This window comes from Protopterus annectens, chromosome 1.part0 (genome assembly GCF_019279795.1).
Source record: "Protopterus annectens isolate FY-2018-M chromosome 1.part0, PAN1.0, whole genome shotgun sequence".
NCBI classification, from domain to species: Eukaryota; Metazoa; Chordata; order Ceratodontiformes; family Protopteridae; genus Protopterus; species Protopterus annectens.
The window spans coordinates 1,665,833,249-1,665,850,288 of record NC_056725.1 but is presented as its reverse complement, the minus strand read 5'-3'; the positions used below and the strand labels follow the sequence as shown (position 1 = coordinate 1,665,850,288).

The 17,040-nt window shown below is 44.7% G+C and overlaps 1 protein-coding gene across 1 annotated transcript in view; it reads right to left on the bottom strand.

Annotated features, from left to right (window-relative positions):
- GTPBP1 (GTP binding protein 1) overlaps positions 1-17,040 on the bottom strand; it is a 1,054,512-nt gene that overhangs the window by 792,090 nt on the left and 245,382 nt on the right. The window contains exon 4 of the mRNA XM_044074296.1: positions 8,850-9,198. Coding sequence (XP_043930231.1) covers positions 8,850-9,198 — 349 coding nt within the window. The remainder of the gene's footprint in view (positions 1-8,849; positions 9,199-17,040) is intronic.

Here is a 17,040-nt window from a genome sequence, read left to right as displayed (position 1 = left end):
CCGCCTAGAGGAGCTGCTATTTGTTCCCTGGTAGGCGGGTTTAGGGTTAAGTCACTGTGGTTGTGTTGATGTAGTGGCCGTGTCTGTGCCTCTGTTGTTACCTTGCCACTGCCTTCCTCTGTAGGCACCTCCTCTGGATTGGTTTCTGCCTCTGGAACGTCTATTCCTGCCTCTTTGAAATTTTGTGGAGTCAGGAAAGGACCAATTTTTGGCAGGCCAGTTCCTGCTAAACCTTGGGGGTTGAACCTGCAAGAAATCTTTAACAGTTTGAACAGATTTTGCCTTTTCTTCCATTTTCTTCATAACCTGCTGGGCAGATGTAGCAAACAAACTTGTCTTGTCCATAGGAGCATCTAGCAACTTAGCTTTAACATGATCCGGTAAAGCTTGTTCCTTTAGCCATGCATGCCTTCTTATCACTGTGCCTGTCATGGCTGATCTAAATGAAGCCTCCAGTGCATCATAGCCACATTTTAAGGAATGGTTGCTAACCTGTTGTATGTTATTTACCATATCTAATACATATTTCTTATCAAGAGATTCATCAGTGGTTAGTTTTTAGTTAACTGATCCAGCATAAACTCTTGGTATTGTATCATGTGAAACTGACAGTTTAAAGCTCTAGCTGAGAGAGTAGCTGAAGTGTAGACCTTTTACCCCATCTGTCTAATGACCTTGCTTCCCTTTCAGAAGGAATAGGGTTTTAGCTATGGTCGGCTACTGCCTTGGGGCCCTGGGATATAGTTTCTGGGTCTGCAAGTGGAGCCTTGTAAAGGTGGTGATGAGTATCTGGCACCCTGTAAAATCTGTCTGGTTTGGCAGGGGCTGGGGGTAAAGAATCTGGAGCGGAGCAAACATCATTGAAAGCATCATCCACCACAGAGAGAACAGGGGGTATAGCCAAGGGCCTGTGCTGTGGGAGTTGCAGAAAGGTCCTAAGTCTTTTTCTGGAGTCTGAAAAATCCTGTTGCTGCCATTGGAACTGTTCTCGCATGGCATGCAAAGTTTCCCCAAAGGAAAATTCTTCTGGTGGGGAAGCAGCTGGGATGGATTCTTCAGCATCAGAATCTTCAAAATTGGAGAAGGGAGCCTCTGGCTGTTCAGTTATGTCTGATTCATCAGCAGAATCATCAGAGGACACTGACTCGGGGCTCTGCCCTAGGTCTCTTCTCTGGGGCTGAGAGGCCCTGTCTGGGTGAGATTGAGATCCTCTAATTAAAGAAATTAAATCTTCTGCCAAGGTAAGCATTTGAGAACTAGAAGAGGGCCTGGATGGGGTGGTTTAACAGGCACTGTTTTAGTAGTCTTGGCAGCTTTAGCCCTGGCGAAGGCCTTAATGGACATGGCTGCTGGAGGCCTAGCAGCACCACGTGCTGGGGTAGAAACATCCAAGGGGATGGTGTCTGATAAGTCAACCACCGTAGTGGGTAAAATTTCTGAAGTCGCTTCAAGAGTTGTAGCAGGGGCCTCAGTTGTAGGAATAGGTTCAGCTGTACTTTGTTCAGTTTTCTCCGTTTCGGCCGAAACCGAGACACTCGCGTTTGCTTGACCAAGGTTTCGCCGAAACCGCGGACCGCGAGTGTCGGTCTTTATCTTTGCGTTTTTTGCCAGATTGGGTAGTCGGAGGATCCGACGGCATAATGTACGCAAAATCAGAACCGAAAAACTGTTCTGCGAACTCCGACCGACGCCTAAGCGTTCGTCGGTTGAAGGAAGCACAGGCCGAACAGGCTGCTACGTCGTGGGCTGGGCCTAAACAAGGTAGACAGTAAGAGTGGAAATCTTTATGAGGTATTTGTTTCCCACAGTTTAAACAATTGTTAACTTTTTCTGACATCGGCTGAGGCAAGAAAGAGTCCCCAACGGGGTACTTAGCTTTAGAAGTCTTCGAAGTAGTATTCGGTAGAAGTAATCTCTGGATCCGACCGGCACTTGCGAACAGCTTCTGCTTCGGGCGCCACGCGGCAAGAAAGACTGAGGAAAATGGCGTCGGCTGATGCCTTTATACCCGAAGACTAACAGAGATGACGTCGGGTGGAATGCGACATCAGCCGAAGCCGGACCCGGACTTTGGAATCCGGCCGACTGAAGGGCTGCCTGACGACAGGACAACCCACTTGTTATGACTGCAGATGCATCCATGAAGGACATCCTTTTGTCATTAAAACATTTGGATTTTAACTGCTCTTTGGCTGTACATACTGATGCATTTTATTCCCTATTTGGGTTCATAGTCCGTTCCTGCACAGCGTATATATGTGGGTATTTAACAGAATTTGACTGCACAGATGTCAAAACAAAAAGATAAAAAATTGTTTAAATGCTGGTCCAACCACAAAACTTAACAGAAGGCACAATACTACCACCTACACCTCTCCACTGTCCCTGATTTTGCCACTTCCTTGCTCTGCTGTTCATCAAAATGTATGATTTTCTGGTAAAATCAGTATAGGTTACAGTCAATACCAGTCATCAGCATTTCATATGCCTTACTGTTAAAATGCATGTAGATACAAAACCTGTTCTATTAAACAAACGAACTGGAGTAATACTTAAATTGTCTCTGATTCAGGGCCCCAGTCCTCATTTTTGGCTTTGTCCAGATTTCTTGAGCAATGTTGAGAGGTATACTAACACCTCTGTTGCTGACAATCTGGATTTTAAACAATATCTCAGGCATCTAAGAGCTAAACAAGCATAGGAGGACTGAATCAACCATCCTCCTTTAGGGGATGGTGGAAAACGGGTGACAGCTTAATGCAAGTTTCTTTTCTAGTGGCCAAAACCTGTTGAATAGTGAAGGCTGGCTCCTACCCTCAAGTTCTTATGATGTTAATAGCAATTATATCCCAATTATGGGTATACACATGTAAAAATGAGGTCCTGTAAAAATATCAGTACACAGAGAAGTTTGGGGCATAAGCAAAAAAACATTCTACCTGGAGTGTCACAATCATGGCAGCTGCTCAACAGCCATTGTCTGCCTTAATGACAAAATCACCAAAATTCAAAGTGCCAAATGAAAAAGACAGCCTCTCCACAAACTGTGGCGTAATGTGCTATGGTCACTGAAGGACTGGACAAGCTACAGGGTTGTGCAGTACAGCTGCAATAAGGGGTCCTGAAAAGAGGAAAGGAAAATATGGACTAGCAAAAAAAAGGGGGGGGGCATGTCCTGTAAAGTACAGTTGTGTACACTTACCATAAATGTAGATGGAGTATATTCACTGTTGCAGTCATTACATTTGGCTAATCTGCTGGCAGGTTGCCCTCAGTCGGCCTGAAATCCAAAGTCTTGGGTCCTACGTCGGTTGCAGTCTTTTCTTCCATGACGTCAGTTCGTCAGGAGTATAAAACATGCAGCCGATGCCATTTTCTTTAGTTTTTTTCTTGCCCCCGATGTCAGGTGCCCCCAAAAAGGTAGCAATATTATAAATATTTATATATATGCATGCATCAAAATAAACTTTACCTTCATCTACAAGCAAACACACCACATAGGTTGCAGAAGATAGAGAAGGAAGGATAAACTGTAAAATGACAAGGGGATGGTGGGAGGGTAACCTGGACTGCAACAGTGAATACACTCGAACATCTACATTTATTGTAAGTGTACACAACTGTACTATGCTCTTCATGTTTCACTGTTGCAGTCATTACATTTGGGTAGAATCCTAAAGCTATGGTTGGGAGGCTGGAGCTAAACAGCATTAGGTGAGGCTATAAGGCCCTGCAGCACTGCAGTGGCAAAGCCTGCCCTGGACTTGAGAGGCAAATGGTAATGCTTTGTAAAGGTGTGAGCAGAACTCCAGGTAGCAGCCTCTAGAATGTCCTTGGTTGGTACTCCTATGAGAAAGGCTGCTGAAGTAGCTGCAGCCCTGGTGGAGTGAGACCTAATGCCTTTGGGCACAGGTTTGCCATGGTGTAAGTAGCAGAAACGGATGCAGTGGCTTATCCACTTTGAAATTGGATGCTTTGAAATTTTCTGATCTTGCAGCATATGACACTAGTAATTGCTCAGTTTCTTAGAGCTTTAGTCCTGCTCAAGCAGAATCTTAGCTGTCTGTGCACATCCAAGGAATGCAGAATTCTCTCCCCTTTGTTCTGCGGATTTGGATAAAAGGTTGGCACATGAATTGTTTGGTTAAGAGCCACACTGGAAACGACCTTAGGCATAAAGGTAGGATTTGTCCTCAGACGCTCCCTGTCTGGGTAAAATATGATAAAAGGCTCTACGGCCATGAAGGTCTGTAGCTCTGAAACTCTTCTTGCTGAAGTAATTGCTAGTAGCAGAGCTGTCTTCCAAAAAAACTTTATATCAGCGGTAGCAGCTGGTTCAAATGGAGGCAGGGTGAGCTTTTCCAACATATAAATTGAGGTCTCATGCAGGTAATGGTGATCTTCTATGAGGCCTTAAATTTTTGACTTCTCTAACATACCGCTTTAATAAAGGATGAGAAAAGATTGGTGGCTCTGTATTGTAATGAGCCAAAATGGCAGAGGCATGAATTTTGATCGATGAGAAAGATAGGCCTTTGTCAAGCATCTCAGTTAAGTACTGTAATATCTGAGGAATATGTGGTTCTGCTGTATCAGTTCCTTGTGGTGCTAGATTCCAAGCACAGAATCTCTTCCATTTGTCAGCATAAGATTTTCTAGTACTAGGCCTTTTGGCTTCCAAAATGACATCCATCACAGCTTTACTGAGAGGTGTCGTTTGTATGATTACAGGATTAGCCACGCTGCCAGGTTCAGAGTCTGTAATTGATTGTGCAGGATCCGATTGTTCTGCTGGGACAGTAGTTGTGGTCTTTGAGGTAAGGTCCAAGCTGGGTATTGAGACAGGTTCTTTAGGATTGGTTACTAGTATTGGCGGGGCCAGTCCAGGGGAGTTTATATATTTGGCTTCTCTTGTCTGACTTTCAGGAGGACCTTGGGTAGAAGGGGCAGAGGAGGAAAGGCGTAAACTGATAGGTTTTTCCAACTGAAGGATAGGGCATCCACTTTTCCATGCTTGTCTGTAATAAGTCCTTGTGCAGAATCTTTTCAGTTGAGAATTTTGAGGAGAGGCAACTAGATTTATGTCTGTGCTCCCCCATTTCTCTGTTATCATGCTGAAGACTTGCGGATTTAGTTTCCACTGGTGAGGATCCATAAGGTTTCTGCTTAAATTGTCTGCCAGAGTGTTTCGTTTTCCTGGCAGGAATTGAGCTTGAAGATGTATTTGGTAGGTCAAAGCTGTGTCCCACAGTGCCATGGCTAATCTGCAAAGGGGGTAAGAGTGTGTGCCCCCTTGCTTGTTTATATACCACATGACTGTGGTGTTGTCAGTCTTTATCAGTAGTTGTCCTGGATGAAGCAAGTCCTTGAAGGCTGTTAGGGCATTCTGAACAGCTAGCATCTCTTTCTGGTTGATATGTAGATGCATTTGATTTGGTGCCCATATGCCCTGAATGCATCTTCCTGCCATGTGGGCCCCCCAGGCATAATCTGATGCGTCTGTTAAGGTTTGGCTGGCAGGGGGTAGAGTGAAAGGCCATCCCCTGTTTTGGTGATAGGACTTTGCCCACCATAGAAACTCCTGTTGCAGGCAGGGAATGAGAGGAACCATTGTTTCCAGACTGTGTGAATGTGGACTCCATAAACCTTTTAGGTACCACTGAAGTTTCCTCATATGCAGTCTTGCATATGGAATTAGAAGGATGCCGGATGCCATGAAGCCCAGAGCCTGCAGAATTTGTCTTGCAGAAGACTGGGTTTTTGTTGCCATCAGTTTGAAGTAAGAAGTCAGGTGCCTTTGTTTGTCTGGCGTGAGGTAAGCCATCTGGGCAGCTGTTTTCAAGCTTGCACCCAGGAATGTTATCTTTTGAGAGGGTACCATTTGTGATTTCTTTTCATTTACTGTGTACCCTAGGCATGTTAGAAGCCTTTCCACAAACGCCAGGTATCATAGAAGAGTGTCCTTGTTCTCTGCTTGAATGAGACAGTCGTCCAAGGATATATTTGAATACTTTGTAGGCAAAATGCAATTACTGGTGCCAGGCACTTTGCAAAGACCCTGGGTGCAGTAGATAAGCCAAAGGGCAGTACAGAGAATTGGTAATGCATTAAGCCAGCCTTGAATCAGAGGCATCTTCTGCACAACTGTCTTACTGGGACATGCAGGTATGCCTCTTTCAGGTCTAAAGTCACCAGCCAAGCATTCTTGCCCAGCATGGGCAGAAGCAGTTGCAAAGTGAGCATTTTGAATTTTGGAATGTCCAGGTATGTGTTCAAAATCTATAAATCCAGTATTGGCCACCAGGCCTGGTCCTTTCTGGGTACCAAGAACAGTCTAGAGTAAAACCCTTGTCTTTTTTCCTGTTCTGGTACTATCTGAATGGCCCCCATATCCATGAGGGACGTAACCTGTTTCTGTGCCTCTGCCCATTGGTTTATTGGCAGATCTGGCCAACCATTTGTCAATGGTAGAGTGTGGAAATGGAATATATATCCCTGTGATACGATGTTTAGTACCCACTTGTCCTGGGTTATTAATTGCCAATTTTGAGCAAAAAGTGCTAATTTTCCCCTATGAGTGCTGCCAAAAGATAAGTGCTTGGTGTAGGCAGAGGGAAGTCATTGGGATTGCTTTCTGTAGGTTTGCGCTTTATCTCCTCCAGATTTGGAGGTGGATGCACCCCATTGCTTTGACCTGCATGAGTCTTGAGCCTGGTACCTGGAACACTTAGGGTGTCTGGATTTGCCCTTTGAGCTCTGACACAGGAAAGGACCAATTTTTTGTAGGGCGGTGTCTACTGAATCTAGGTGGCTGCACTTGTAAGAAACCTTTAACAGTTTGCATAGACTTAGTTTTGTCTTCCATTTTCTTTAAAACCTCTTCTGCCTTAATACCAAACAGAGAATCATGCTGTAATGGGTGCATCTAGCAATTTAGCTTTAACAAGATCAGGCAAATTTTGTTCCTTTAACCAGGCATGCCTCAATCACAGATCCAGTAACTGCGGCCCTGCAGGAGGCCACTTGTTCAGCTGCATGCAATAATTCCTGCAATTCCTTATTTTCTGCACATTCTGAAATGAACATCATTTTCTGTTTCAGCAATCCCATAACATGTTGTTGGTACTTACGCATATGAAATTGACAGTTTAAGGCCCTGATTGCCAAAGTTGCAAATGTATACCCCCCCCCCCCCATCTGTCCAGTGCCCTTGAATCTCTGTCAGAGGGGGGTAGGGTTTTTTGCTGTTGAGGCCTTAACTCCCTTTGGACCCTGTGAAATAGTTTCAGGATCAGCAGCAGGGTTTCTAAATAAAAATTTATGAGAGTCAGGGAACCCTGTAATATCGGTCAGGCTTACTGGGAGCCAGAGGTAAGGAGTCAGGGGTCAGGCTTGACTCCGAAAACACATCTTCCACAATGTCTAAAACAGGGGGAATGGCTAAAGGCTTGTGCTGAGGAAGAAGGAAATCCCTGAGCCTCTTTGATTGAGAAGTCTTGACTCTCCCAATGAAAATGCTCCCTCAAAGTATGCAAGGTTTCTCCAAATGAATAATCCTCAGGAGGAGATGCAGATGGAATAGACTCGTCAGCATCAGAATCCTCATAGGGAGGTAAAGATAATTCCTGATCAGAAGAGGAATCAGAAGAAATGGAAACCTGATCTGAAGATTTATAGTCAGTGTCTTGCCTAGGCCCTCTTATCTGCAGGGGGATGGGTACCCCTGATCAAGGTAATAAGGTCTTCTGCCATTTTGATCATCTAATTTTTAGGCATAGAGGCTTGTGCATGTGGATCAGGCGCCGTTTTTTTAGTTTTAGAAGATGTCTTTGCCTTTGGTTTTGCAGCTTTCGTCGGTTTGATATATAAATGTTGAGGTCTGAATACACCCTCAGAAGCCGGTGCCTGCTCAGCGGCTCCGGACCCATCCGAGCGAGATACATCCGTCTGTCCAATACCTTGAGTATCTTGCGGCATGCTGGACTCCACATGGGTGTCGGTAGAGGCCTGCAACTCGAAGGTAGCTGGTATCAGGGGCTGCGAAAGCGCCCGAGTACCAGCGACTGGCTTAGAAGCTTTGTCATCGGTTTTGGATCTCGACTGCCTTTCTCTGTCCTTTTCTTTGCGTTTTTTACGTACTCCGGTAGTCTGATTGCTATCAGATGACATTTCTGGGTAGTTAATCTGTTTCCAAAATACTTCAATGCAAAAATATACCTATGCTTAATAGTGCTTTGGTTAAATCTAGCACAAAATAAACAGCCAGGCACGTTGTGATCAGGGCCTAGGCAAGGAATACAGTATAAATGGAAATCCTTATGAGGTATTTGCTTCCCACAAATACAATTAACTTTTTCTGACATCGGTAAATGGCAAGAAAAAAAGTTTGCCCAACGGGGTACTTGGCTTTAGTGAAGACTTCGGTTCTGAAACTCAAACTCGAATATTTCAGTAGTCGGCCGACCGGCACTTGCGAAATGCTTCTGCTTCGGGTACCGCGCGGCAAGAAAGACTAAAGAAAATGGCATCGGCTGCAGGTTTTATACCCCCGACGACCTGACGTCATGGAAGAGAAGACAGCAACCGACACAGGAACCAAGACTTTGGAATTCAGGCCGACTGAGGGCAACCTGCCAGCAGCTTACCCAAATGTAATGACTGCAACAGTGAAACACGAAGAACATCTTGAGGTTATGTAGTTTCTTGCTCCATTACCAATTAAAGGGCTGATAACAGCAAGCCATAACCATGCAAAAACCAGAAAATACAAAGCTATAAATATTATATACAGCCCAGCATCATGCATAACAATTTTTAAACTAAACCATAAAAATATACACATTTCTTACCATTAGCATGCAGAAATCTGGCAAATGACCAGTCATGCCAAAAACTGTGGTTTTCAAGTACTTCTCATGTCCAGCCAAATCAATGAAGGTGATTACTTTCGATGATTTTTCACATATTTTGGTCCACTCCAAGCTGCCACCATGACTGTCTGGTTTGTTCACCACATTGCCTTTACTGTCGAAGCCAAGAATGTCATTACCCACACTGCTAGTTCGCCCAGATTCTATTTCATGTTTGTGACGAAAGAGCTTCTGCCGGGCAAAGCCACGCCCATTATCCAGTTCGCCATGCGTTAGGACACCTAGCAGAGTGCTTTTCCCAGCATCTACGTTACCAACTACTGCTACCCTGTAAATCCAAAAATCAGTCTGTAAATACACATTCAAAAATGGATGCCAAGAGCTACGGAATGTAAAAATCTCAGTAGACAAGTAAGCTGGAAAACACTACCCCATGGACACACGCAACAAGAATCCCCTTGTAAACTGCAACATGACACTTGCCTTTATAGTCATTTTAACTAGTTGCTCAGTAAGTTTGTAAGGTCAGTCCACTGTTACAGACACCAGCAATAGTTAAAAATATCTGAAAGAACTAGGACGATGAGCAAATCATCCTGCTGTAGTGCACATGTATGTAATTCATTAGGCAAATATCAGAAGCTGAAAGAAAACACCAGAATTTGCTGCAACCTTGAGGTATGCCCCAGATAAATGGAAGAGAAGTAGCAGGGTAGTCTGCTATGTACAACTGCAAACTGGGAAAAGGACTGCTCACTAAGCAGATTTCCTGATACAGCTGCTCACAATGAAACAATATCTTATAGGTTTCATTATGGAGGGCATTGGACTATGCCCAAATAAACACATGTGAATACATGCAAATGCAGGGCCAGGACCAAGACTACTGCACTGCAAGGCTAGTCTAAGACAGAAGAAAACTTGTATGAATTCAGGGAAACAAATTTACACTATCAAATCGCTTCACTTCAACTTCAGAACTAGAAGAAACAGGCACTAGTTATCTTGGTAGCTCCTATGCTCAAACTCCTCCTACAGTTTACCATGCTTACCTCAAGCTCCACATCTTGGTTTGTTATAAGGTACCATGTCCGGGACTCTCCCAGACTTATGATTGCCACCGTTTGGTCTTGAGTATTGTCAAAACTGAATTTCTTTTGGAGCTAGGATAGTTTTGGAATAATTTTCAACAGTCTATCGTTTGCTTCAGTGGTCTAGGAGTTAGGATCTCATTCTTGCTCCCTACTAAGCAAGCCAGCTGTTTAGGTCAATCATCATCCCCATCTACAACTGTGCCATTTTCAGTTTTGAAGGTTGGAATTCTGTGTTTTAGTAACATGGAGAAAGACAAGGAAAAGGCCACAGGTTTTAAAAATGCAGTAAACATACCCACAACTCCTGTTCAAGGCATACAATGAACTACAGCTATGTCAGGAAGTCACCATAAAACGTAAACATTCATGTAGAATTGGATTAACTGTTGCAGTCCTTACAAATGGGAATATCATGTATGCAGGAAGCCCATGGCCAGCCTAACTTGCAAAACTTTACCACATCCAGGGGTTTTGCAAATGCCCTCCATTCACAGGCATCAGCAGACACCATCTTCCGATATTTCCTGACCCCCTACAAGGACAAGGGGAAAAGAACCCAGCAGCTCCAGCTGCTCCCCTGAAGACCTAAACCCCTCTCAATGTAGTTGGCAGCCAAAACGAGGCATGGAAACCCAGTGGGACGGTATAAAGCAGGCATAAGGGAGACACCTCAACCTAAAGGGCAACAATCAAATTGGAACAGAAAAAGAGGGAAAGAAGGGAGGGTATCTAGACTACAATAATGAATCTACACCAGCATATACATTTATGGCAAGTTCCTAACACAACCATTCTGCGTTCATTGTACTATTTTATTGTTACAGTCCTCACACTTGGGAAGATCCCCAAAGTACTTTTTCTTAAAGTAGAAGGCCAGATTGGATATCCCTGGGCACCTTCTAAAGAGAAGGGTGGATCCTCCTAAACAGGATTTACATGCTTGTGACTCAGAGGTTGATGTCAGATAATGAAAATGATTTTGAAGAGACACCTTGTCCTCTGCTTCTCCGAGAGTACTTTTTCTATGGGGATAACCTTCATAGGATGGTGTTCCAACAGCAAACCAACAATACTCTGAAGTCCAACAAAAGCATAAGTGCTTACAAGAACTTGTCAAAACCTAAACATACAACAGTCGCTCCAGTGCTTGATGTCCTACAGGATTAAAAATCTCTGGAGCCAGACTCCCTTCATGCTGCTTCTACGAAGCCTAATCATTTCTAGAGGGTCTTTTACATGATCCCATTGTATCTAGGTGTAGTATCTCAGAATGGGAGCTACCTTGGCTTCAATCAGAATCCCAGTCCCAATGACAAGGAGGGTAGAGTGCTTGACAGAACTGGGGGGAAGATTACTCTTCTGTAACCATTTCTTTCACAACCTTAAATGGTCAGTCTGATGTGGTTAACAGCAACACCTACTGGAAATAAGTGTGGGGCTAAGGCAGAATGGATTAAGACAAAAGTCTGGGGCATGACATGCTAAACCTTTGCGACTTCTCTCTTCAGCTCACAAGCACTCAGAAATGAAACTATGATGTAGTGAATTCATCACGCAGCAGCAGCTACTGGGTAAGTGAGAGACATACCTGGCTAGGGACATCACCTGGCAGACAGTTAAAAAAACACAAGCTTACTATACTTTTGAATGAGGACCTCCTGTTTGGTCTTCCCGCTCAGAAAATGTCCTAAGATACAGGGTAAACCTACCTATTTTGGCAGGCTGACATTCTTCAAACCAGGTCCATGCTAAGAAATTCCCAAAGTCTTGGACTTCTTACCCTAAATAAAACCATGCTAGACATGGCAAAGGGAAAGGAAATTTTAAGAGAAAGGCAACCGAAACCCAGAGACAACCCTAGGGGTCAGGACACCCACAAGGAATAACCATGACTCAAGCCAGGCTGCATCCTCCCTCTCACCCCCACCCTACTTCTCACATCAGAAAAAGCTGGAGGACTATTACTCTTTATAGAACATTTGGACATAAATCGCTCAGGATCAGCGAGTAGTAATCAAAAGATGCAAATTGTAATTTCTAGACATTCCAGGCTTGAGGGATAACTTACACTTCCCAAAGAGCTGCCACTCATTCCAGAAGTGATGCATGCTGTCCATTCATTCAAGGAGTCAAAAAGGGTCCACTTGGGGGAAGGAAAAGGCTTTTATGTTTTAAGACTTACAAGTTCCAAGGAAAGGAAGCCTATTCTAGGCATCTATCTAACCAAATTCATCATGGTCACAAAATTCAGAACGCACACCCTTCAAAGCTTGCCACCAATGTTCTCTTTGAATGCACTCATAAAATTACTGTATCACCACAGTCTTCACAAAATGTCAGACTCCACCAATTGCATTTTGCAACAAAGGGTGCACATATTTTCTCCTACAGACAACTGCTTCACCTTGAAAAGTCCCAAAAGGGTATCCTACCCATACTGGAATTCACCTTGACATGCTTCACGGGATCTGGGGCTCAAACTCCAGAAGGAAGTCATGCCTCTGTCAAATCTAGGTGCATTCCTGAACACCTCCCCAAGTAGAGTCTTCCTTCTCAAAGACAAAGTAACCCATCAGACCCAACATTTACAAGACATTCTGCATCACGGCCAGGAAGTTCCTCATGCTGCTGAACTTAAACACCAGGTTGCACTACAACAGTTTCCTTAGTACAGCTGGACTTGAGAAAGTCCTAGTGGGCTTAGGAAACGTATGGTGTTGGCACACTCGCCTGTTGCAGACCAAGATCCATTCGCTTCCCTCCATCATGAGATCCATTCACATCATGTTATTAGAAACCCAAAAGACTTGGGAGAAATCACATGGTGAATTCAGCACAGTGCTCCAAATCCAGGAATGCCTTTCAGGGAATATCTACTTACGACTCTGACCAGACTACTCAGATCTTACCTATGTGTATGGGTGGGGGGCTCACCTGGGAGGCTTTTCAAGTACATGAAACTTGGACAAGTAAACAGAGGACATCAATGAGACAATGATGGCAATCGTACTTACCTTGAAAGCCTTTGGCACTTCCCTGCCATGACTTACAAGCATGTGAAATAGCTTTAAAAAGCAGGAGAAAAGTACAGTTGTGCACATTTACCATAAATGTAGATGTTAGAGTGTATTCACTGTTGCAGTCATCACACTTGGGTTATCCTGCCAGGGGTAGCCCTCAGTCGGCCCAAATACCAGAGGCTTAGTATTTCTACGTCGGCTGCTGTCACTTCAGGACTGATGTCAAGTTGTCAGGGATATAAAAACAGGCAGCACACACCATTAAATCAGTTTTAATTGCCCCAAATGTCAGGAGCCCCCAATAGGGAGCCAAGCTATGGTGGAAAACACCACCAGTAAAAAAACAAATACCAGCAGCCCTGTAAGGGGCTAGAAAGAGAGACAAGGGGCTGGAAGGTGGGAAACCAGGACTGCAACACTGAATACACTAGAACATCTACATTTATGTTAAGTATACACAAATGCACTATGTTCATGCTTCACAGTTGCAGTCATCACACTTGGGTTGATTCCCAAAGCTGAAAAATGGGTGGAGGTAGTCAAGAAGAGTCTGGGCTGGCTAGTATGCCCTGCAGGACTGCTGTTGCAAAGTCCACCCTGGATTTGGAAAAGATAGGCAGGTTTGTACTGCTTGAAGGTATGAACAGAACTCCAAGTAGCAGCTTCCAAAATGTCCCTGGTTGGGACTCCTCTGAGAAAGGCTGTAAAGGTTGAACTTGCTCTAGTGGAATGCGTTCTGACCCCATGAGGGAGTGGTTTCCCCATGGTGTTTGTAACAAAAATGGATACAGTGCGCTATCCATTTGGATATGGTTTGTTTTGAGATGGCCTTGCCCTCTGCCCCTAGTGCAAAGCCGACTAGTAACTGGTCAGATTTCCTGAAGGGCTTAGTCCTATCCAGGCTGAATCTGAGCTGTCTGCACATCTAACGAGTGCAGGATCCTTTCCCTCCCTTATTTTGAGGATTGGGGAAAAAGGTGTGCAAATGGATAGATTGCTTGAGATCCACACTGGACACCACTTTAGGCATAAAAGTAGTGTTAGTCCTGAGGGAGACCCTGTAGGCATAAAAATGATTAAGGGTTCCACAGCCATGTTTGTAGCAAAGACACTTCTAGCTGAAGAGATGGCCAGAAGCAAGGCTGCTTTCCAAGAGAGGAATTTTAACTCTGCTGACACTGCAGGCTCAAAGGGGAGTAGCGTGAGTTTTTCCAACACAAAATTAAGGTCCCAAGCAGGGGTGGAGGCTCTTCTTGGTGGCCTTAAGTTGTTAGCCCCTCTCAGGAACTGTTTGATGAGAGGGTGAGAGAAGAGAGGTGGGCTCAGTGCTGTAATGAGCAAAGATAGCAGAGGCATGGATCTTAGCAGGAGGGACAGATCTTGCATCCACAATTGCAGACCCTAAACCTTGCAGCCTGGCTTATTCAATGAATTATCCTCCAGTGGCCAGCCTAAACAAGCAGGTACTGGATGTCCTATGTGAAGCCAGACGATCCAGTACAAGGAAATCCTATGCTGATAAGTGGAAAAGGTACTGTTCCTGGATTCACCCTAAAGGAGCGGATACAGCAAAACCCTCCTTACCTCTCATCCTGGATTAGCTAGCAGACCTACTCCACAGAGGCCTGTTAATCTCTTCCATTAAGTCCAGAGGGTTGGGATCAGAGGTAGGTGCCATAGTGGCACTGGTGACAAAGCACAGTAGTGGGTACCAGTGTTGGCGTGGCCAGTCTTGGGCAATCAGGATTGCCCTTGGTCTTTCCTGCCTTGAGTAGTACTCTTGTAAGAAGAGGCAGAGGGGGAAATGCATAGATTAAGAGGGTTGCCACTGGAAGGATAAGAGCATCCACTTTGCAGGCCTTGCTGCGAGGTAACCTGGTACTGAATTTGCTGAGCCGATGGTTGTAGGGGGAGGCAAATAGGTCCACTTTTGGGGTACCTCATTTCTGGGTCAAATGGCTGAAGGGGTTGTGGCCTAAATGCCACTCATGTGGGTCTAGGAGATTTCTACTTAAGTTGTCCGCCAGAGAGTTTTGTTTGCCTGGCAGGAATTGAGCTTGCAGGTGAATATGCAGGGCTGAGGCAGTGTTCCACAGGGTCATGGCTAGCCTGCAGAGATCCCCCCTGCTTGTTGAAGTACCACATCACTGTGGTGTTGTCAGTTTTTATTAGAATGGGCCCCGGTGACAGTAGGGATCTGAAAGCTGTCAGAGCGTGCTGAACAGCGAACATCTCCTTTTGTTTGATGTGCAGATGAATTTGGTTTGGGCTCCAGTGGCCCTGAATGCACCTGCCATCCAGATGTGCACCCCAGGCACAGTTTGAGGAGTCTGTGGTTAGGGTCTGGGTGGTGTGGGGTTGTGTAAAGGGACGTCCCTTGTTGTGGTTGCATGCTGCTGCCCACCAAAGAAACTCTTTCCTTAGACAAGGTATTACAGGTATGATAATTTCCAAGTCCTGAGAAAGTTGGCACCAAAGACTTCAGTACCACTGAAGTTTCCTCAAACAGTCTGGTATATGGAATTAGGAGAATGAAGGAGCCCATGAACCCTACAGCCTGCAGTATTTTCCTTGCTGATAGCTGGATTCTGCTGGCCATCTGAGCGAAGTAGCCTGTCAGGCTTGTTTTTCTGAAGAATGCCATCTGGGATGCTGTGTCCAAGCTTGCTCCCAGGAATACAATTTTTTTTTTTTTTTTTTACTGGGGACTAGTTTGGATTTTTTTTCATTGTTAGTGTACCTCAGGGAGGTTAGGAGGTCCTTTACAAAATGTCAGGTGCTGCAACAGCTTGTCCTGACTGTCTGCCTGAAACAGGCAATCGTCCAAGTAAGGGTAAATTTGAATCTTTTTCTGTCTGCAATAGGCAATGGCTGGAGGCAGGCATTTTGTGAACACTCTGGGAGCAGTGGATAAGCCAAAGGGAAGAGCAGAGAAAGTACAGTTTTGTACCTACCATAAATGTAGATGTCCGAACTGGATAGCATCTGCAGTCATAACAAATGGGTTGTCCTGTCGTCAGGCAGCCCTTCGGTCGGCCGGATTCCAAAGTCTGGGTCCGGCTTCGGCTGATGTCGCGCTTCACCCGACGTCATCTCTGCTGGTCTTCGGGTATAAAGGCATCAGCCGACGCCATTTTCCTCAGTGTTTCTTGTCCCCGATGCCAATTGCCCTCTTGGAAAGCTAAATTTTGGATAAATGCCAATGTTTCCAAAATAGTAGAAGGCAAACACAAAAAATAAACATGTATATACATATATACAAACAAATACACCATAAGAGACCCCCCCCAGCTAGCTATTAGGAGGGTAAATACCCTAGGAGTACCGCAGAGGGAAGGAGGAGGTAATCCTGACTGCAGATGCTATCCAGTTCGGACATCTACATTTATGGTAGGTACAAAACTGTACTATGTCCTTCATGGATGCATCTGCAGTCATAACAAATGGGTAGAATACCATAGCCAAACTACGGGAGGAGGAATAATAATTATGGTGTAGTCAGGATCCCTTGCAGTACAGCAGTGGCAAACCCTGCTCGGGATCTAGAATATAGAGGTAAATTATAATGCTTGGCAAATGTATGCACGGAGGTCCAAGTAGCCGCCTCAATAATGTCCTTGGTTGCCACTCCTCTTAAGAAAGCTGTGGTAGTGGCTGTAGCCCTTGTAGAATGAGGTCTTATGTTCTGTGGAATTGGTTTTCCATGGTAGGAGTAACAGAATCTTATGCAATTTCCTATCCATTTGGAGATTGTCTGTTTGGAAATTGCTTTTCCTTCCCTTCCTGTTGCATAGGCTACAAAGAGCTGGTCAGTTTTTCTGTTACCTTTGGTTCTGTCCAGGTAGTAGCGTAACTGTCTATGTACATCCAAGGTATGCATTATTCTTTCACCTTTGTTTTGTGGATTGGGAAAGAAGGTAGGTAGGTGGATTGCCTGGTTTAAAGACACTCTGGATACCACCTTAGGCATAAATGTAGGATTAGTTCTCATGGACACCCTATCTTGATGGAAGATTAGGAAGGGTTGCACTGCCATTAAGGCCTGTAGTTCCGAAA